The following is a 6,000-nucleotide window of genomic DNA, read 5'->3' as shown; positions in this document are numbered from 1 at the left end:
GTTACTTTGTGTAAAGCATTTCATGCCTCTCCATCTGTGGTGTCTGGGGCTGGAATGAAGACCTAAATTTGAAACCAGATCACACAACACAGTAGTGCTAGGATATGAGGTCAGGAAAGTCCACGGTGACACCTCTCCAAGGTTAGAAAAATGCAGATTCCACCCTCAATTCAAGAGATCAGGATCGTCTGTCCCTTCCCCCTGGGTCAGAAGTATATGATTTCACTTCAGGATCAAAGTCTTGGGCCCAGCTAGGAGTTTGCATTGCAGGAAAGATGCTGGCCCATCTCCTCCCATTCCCTTTGATAGGAAAGACACAGAGAGAGGTGGAATGCCAGGTCCAGACCACAACAGATGAACATGGATACACTCATTCCCTTATCTAGCAATAGGAACCGAGCCTGCCAGAGTCTCAGAGCAATGACAGAGACAGACACCAGCCCAATGGACATCAATCAAACTAGGCCCAGCTTCTGAACTTCTGGAGCTCACAGTCCAAAGGCAGAAACAGACTCTGAGACAGAGAGAATAACAAGAAATAGACGCATGCACTCAGATTATCAGAGAGGATCAGAGAAACATCCTATACAGTAAAGACAGAACCAGACACAGAGAGAACTGCCCAGCACTGGCCAGAGCAGTCAGAACCACCTTGTCCCCCCTGCCAGGTCTCTGTCTTTCTCCACCAGAACCCCTCCATCTCTTAGTCTCTCTCACCAGTTCTGTCTCTCCACCTCCTTCTGTATCTCCCATTACCCCCATCTGTGGCTGTCACAGAAAGGAGGGTAAAGGAATGGGGTCTGAAGACAGACACTGAGCACCTTGAAGGCCCTAAAAACACATGGACAGGGAGATGCATGAACACAAAAGCACACACAGACTCACGCACAAGGACACACACACCACCACCACCATGCAAAATAAGCCTGCACACATGCAATAATATATACATAAGCATATGAGCCTCATGCACAGAAACACACCAGCAAATCCACAGAAATACAAACACCCCTTCACATATAAAAATCAGACAAGCACACATACAATGCAAGCAGACATGGGCAAACATGCAAGCATAAACCACAAACCAGGCCACAACAAGTAGACAGTGCATGCTCACCCATACCCACAAAAATAAGAACACATGTTTGCTCTCAAGCACTCGTGTTGATATTGGTAACTACCACAGTATCTCTGCCATCATCTGGGGAGGAAGTGCTAGGGTGGGAGGGAGCAGTATACTGGGCAAGAAGTATGGCCCCCATGAACCTCTGTTCCAAGCTCACCTTCCTGGACATTGACAGAGGAAAGGCGGGGAATGGATAAAGTTACATAACTGGGTGGGGCGGCAGGCTCAGGATAAAAGGCCCAAGTTGAGGCTGCAACAGGCTGGAAGGCAACCACACTGAGACCATGGAGCTCAGTGTCCTCCTCCTCCTTGCTCTCCTCACAGGACTCTTGATTCTCCTGGCCAGGGACTACCCAAAGGCACACGGCCACCTTCCACCAGGCCCCCATCCTCTGCCCTTTTTAGGGAACTTTCTGCAGTTGGACAGAAGAGGTCTACTCAAATCCTTCCTGAGGGTGAGAGGCAGGGGGACAAGGTCTGAGGGTGAAACTGTCTTTGTACTTGGGGGTCACTCACCAGAAGGAGTAAGGAAGGCCTCCTTCCAGGCTCAGGGGTGGGGTGTGTGAAGATTGGTGAGTAAGAGGCATGCAGGTGAAGCAATGGTAAATGGTGGTCAGATAGGCTCAGACATCTTGCTCAGTAGGAAGTGTGTGGGCTCTCTCTCTGGATTGGGCAAGTGGGCATGAAGAGGTGTCTGGGTATGGGCCATGGGTATAGAAATCCACATCTTCTGCCACCTTCTGTCAAGTCCCTGGGTACCTGCACACTTTTAGGGCAGACAGAAAAGAGGGCAGGGGCATCAGTCAAATAGGTTTCTCTTCTGTCAACAAAAGAAAGGTAAGGCTGGTTCATGCCAATGCCAGGACAATGGGAGGAGGGAGGGAGAGCAGGAGGCCAGCTAAGGGTGCTTACCAATAATGAACATTAATGCACTATACATAATACATGACACTACTAGTGGAGTGTTTACTAGGCTCTCTGTAACATGGCTTTTCAGGCCTTATTTTATGTTTGACTGTCTATTTGTTTATTAATAATATAATCTACACCATGAACCCACTTCTCAATGGGAGAACTGTAACAATGACAATAACTTCCAGTTAACTCTTGCTTTTTGGTCCCATCTCCACGCTTTCCTCCCCAGCATAGTGAGTACACTTCTGAATTTTTGGCTTGTCATTACTTTTATTTATTTACTTTTATTTTTAAACTTTTCCATTCATTATTTGAGAAAGAGGGAGAGAGAGAAAGGGAGAGAGAAGGAAGGAGAGAGAAAGAGGAAAAGAGGGAGAAGTATCAATTTGTTGTTTCCCTTAGTTGTTTTATTTAGTTGTGCATTCATTGATTGCTTCTTGTATGTGTCCTAACTGAGAGTTGAACCAGCAACCTTGGGTATGATGGATTGACACTTTTTCTTTTGATTTTTTAAATAAGATTTTAAGGTTGTTCTTCCTTTTATTTTTTTATTGATTTTAATTTGTTGTGTTTACATAGTTACAAGTGTACCCCTGACTATATCTCTCTCCTTCCCCCCCCTGTTTTCTCCTTGATACCCCCTTTGCCCCCTCCCCCCCACCTTCCCCTTTTCCCTCCATGATTTACTATCCTGCCCTGTATCTCTCTAGTATGTGTATATACTTTCACTAATGTCTTACTTTTCTTACATCTCTTCCTTTCATCCCCTTTCCATCTGCCTCTTTCCCTCTGGACTCTTTGACCCATTTTCTGCCTCTCTTCCGTTCCTCAGTTCACATTGTTCATTAGATTCCTCATATGAGTGAGGTCATATGATATTTTTCTTTCTCTGCCTGGCTTATTTCGCTTAGCATAATAGACTCCAGGTCCATTCATGTTGTCTCAAAGGGTAAGATTTCCATCTTTTTCACAGCTGCATAGTATTCTATTGTGTAAATGTACCAAAGCTTTTTAATCCACTTGTCCACTGATGGACACTTGGGCTGTTTCCAGAACTTGGCTATTGTAAACAATGCTGCAATAAACATGGGGGTGCATTTCTTCTTTTGAATCAGTGATTTGTTATTCTTAGAATATATTCCTAGAAGTGGGGTAGCTGGGTCAAAAGGCAGTTTAATTTTTAATTTTTTGAGGCATCTCCACATTGTTTTCCACAGTAGCTGCACCAGTCTGCATTCCCACCAGAAGTGCAGGAGGGTTCCCTTTTCTCCACACCTTCGCCAGCACTTATTATGTGTTGTTTTGTTAATAAACGCCACTCTGACAGGTGTGAGGTAGTATCTCATTGTGGTTTTAATTTGCGTTTCTCTAATTATTAGTGATGGATATTTTTTCATATGCCCATTGGCCATTTGTATGTCCTCTTTGGAGAAGTGTCTATTCAGTTCTTCTGCCCAATTTTTGATTGGATTCTTTACTTTCCTGGTGTTGAGTTTTACAAGTTCCTTGTAGACTTTGGTTATAGGATGTGTTGGTGAATATGTCCTCCCATTGTGTGGGTTGTCTTTTTATTTCGTTCATGTTGCTTTTTGCTATGCAAAAGCTTTTTAGTTTAATATAGTCCCATTTTTTCATCCCGTCATTTATTTTACTTGCCCATGGAGTTAAATAAGAAAATATATTGCAGTGAGAGATATTGGAAGGCTTACTGCCTATGTTTTCTTCCAAGATGATCATAGTTTCATGACTTACATTCAAGTCTTTTATTTATTTTGAGTTTATTTTTGTAAATGGTTTAAGTTGGTGTTCTAGTTTCATTGTTTTGCATGTATCTGTCCAATTTTCTCAGCACTATTTATTAAAGAGACTGTCTTTACTCCATTGTATGCTCTTACCCCCTTTGTCAAATATCAATTGACCATAAAAGTGTGGGTTTATTTCTGGATTCTCTGTTCTGTTCCATTGATCTGTATGCCTGTTCTTATGTCAGTACCAAGCTGTTTTGAGTACAATGGCCTTGTAGTATAACTTGATATCAGGAAGTATGATACCCCCAACTTTATTCTTATTTTTCAAGATTGCTGAGGCTATTCCTGTTCTTTTTTGGTTCCATATAAATTTTTGGAATATTTGTTCTATATCTTTGAAGTATGACAATGGTATTTTAATAGGAATTGCATTGGATTTATATATTGCTTTGGGTAGTATAGACATTTTAATGATATTTATTCTTCCTATCCATGAACACAGTATATACTTCAACTTGTTTGTATCTTTCTTGATTTCTTTTATCAATGTTTTATAATTTTCCGAGTACAAGTCTTTAACCTCCTTGGTTAAATTTAGTCATAGATACTTAATTTTTTTATTGCAATAGTGAAGGGGATTGTTTTCTTAATTTCTTTTTCTGATAGTTCATTGTTGGTGTATAAAAATGCTACTGATTTCTGAATATTGATTTTATATCCTGCCACCTTGTTGAGTTCATTTATCAGTTCCAGTAGTTTTTTGACTGAGACTTTAGAGTTTTTTATGAACAGTATCATGTCATCAGCAAATAATGAAAATTTTACTTCTTCTTTTTCAATTTGGAGGCCTTTTATTTTTCCTTCTTGTCTGATTGCTGTAGCTAGGACTTCCAGAACTATGTTGAATAAGAGTGGTGTAAGAAGGCATCCCTGCCTTGTTACAGTTCTTAAGGGGACTGCTTTTAATTTTTGCCTATTGAATATGATGTTGGCTGTGGGTTTGTCATAGATGGCCTTTATCATGTTAAGGTATGTTCCCTGTATTCCCACTGTGCTTAGAGTTTTGATCATAAATGGGTGCTGGATTTTATCAAATGCTTTTTCTGCATCTATTGATATTATCATGTGATTTTTCTCTTTTCTTTTATTTATGTGATGAATCAAGTTGATTGATTTGAGAATATTGTACTGGCCTTGTTTCCCTAGAATAAATCCCACCTGATCATGATGTATGATTTTTTTTTGTGTATTGCTAGATCCAGTTTGCTAATATTTTGTTGAGAATTTTAGCATCTAAGTTCATCAGGAATATTGGCCTATAGTTTTCTTTTTTTGTAGTATCTTTGCCTGGTTTTGGAATGAGGATTATGTTCACCTCATAAAAGGAGTTTGGAAGTTTTTCCTCCTCTTGAATTTTTTTGAAATAGCTTGAGAAGGATAGGAGTTCTTTGAATATTTGGTAAAATTCACCTGTGAAAATATCAGGCCCAGGAGTTTTGTTTGTTGGGAGTTTTGTGATAACTCCTTCAATCTCTTTTGGTGTAATAGTTTGTTTGGGTTTTCTGATTCTTCAAGATTGATTTTTGAATGATTATATTTTTCAAGGAATTTGTCCATTTCATCTAGGTTATCCCATTTTTAGGCATACAGTTCTTCATAGTATTTTCTTACAATCCTTTGAATTTCTGCTGTGTCAGTTGTTACTTCTCCAATCTCATTTTAAATTTTATTTATTTAAGCTCTCTCTCTTTTTTTCTTCTTGAGTCTGGTTAAAGTTTCATCAATTTTGTTTACCTTTTAAAAGAACCAGCTCTTGGTTTCATTGATGTTCTGTATTTTTTTTTTTTAGCCTCTATGTCATTTTTTTCTGCTCTGATCTTTATTATTTCCTTTCTTCTACTTCCTCTGGGCTTTATTTGTTGTTCTTTTTCTAGTTCTTTTAGGTGCAGGGTTAAGTTGTTAATTTGAGCTTTTTCTTGCTTTTTAAGGTATGCCTGTATTGCTATGAACTTCCCTCTTAGGACTGCTTTTGCTGTGTCCCATAAATTTTGAGTTCTTTTATGTTCATTTGTTTCAAGGAAGTTTTTAATTTCTTTCTTGATCTCATTATTAACCCATTCATTACTTAATAGCATGCTATTTAGTCTCCAAGTGTTTGAACATTTTTCAGTTTTTCTATTGTAGTGGATATCTAGTTTCATGCTGTTG

General features: G+C 39.5%; 1 protein-coding gene across 2 annotated transcripts in view; it reads left to right on the top strand.

The window, feature by feature from the left end:
• The first annotated feature begins 1,383 nt into the window (after positions 1 to 1,383).
• The window catches only part of LOC136381131 (cytochrome P450 2B11-like), a 34,482-nt gene continuing 29,865 nt past the window's right edge, over positions 1,384 to 6,000 (top strand). For both annotated transcript variants that reach the window (XM_066349481.1, XM_066349480.1), the window contains exon 1: positions 1,384 to 1,584. In XM_066349481.1, the coding sequence (XP_066205578.1) occupies positions 1,414 to 1,584 (171 nt within the window). In that variant the 5' untranslated portion in view covers positions 1,384 to 1,413. The remainder of the gene's footprint in view (positions 1,585 to 6,000) is intronic.

Source organism: Saccopteryx leptura, chromosome 9 (genome assembly GCF_036850995.1).
Source record: "Saccopteryx leptura isolate mSacLep1 chromosome 9, mSacLep1_pri_phased_curated, whole genome shotgun sequence".
In the NCBI taxonomy this organism is placed as follows: domain Eukaryota; kingdom Metazoa; phylum Chordata; class Mammalia; order Chiroptera; family Emballonuridae; genus Saccopteryx; species Saccopteryx leptura.
Note: the sequence above shows the minus strand (reverse complement) of the source record. Positions and strands in the feature narration are given on the sequence as shown.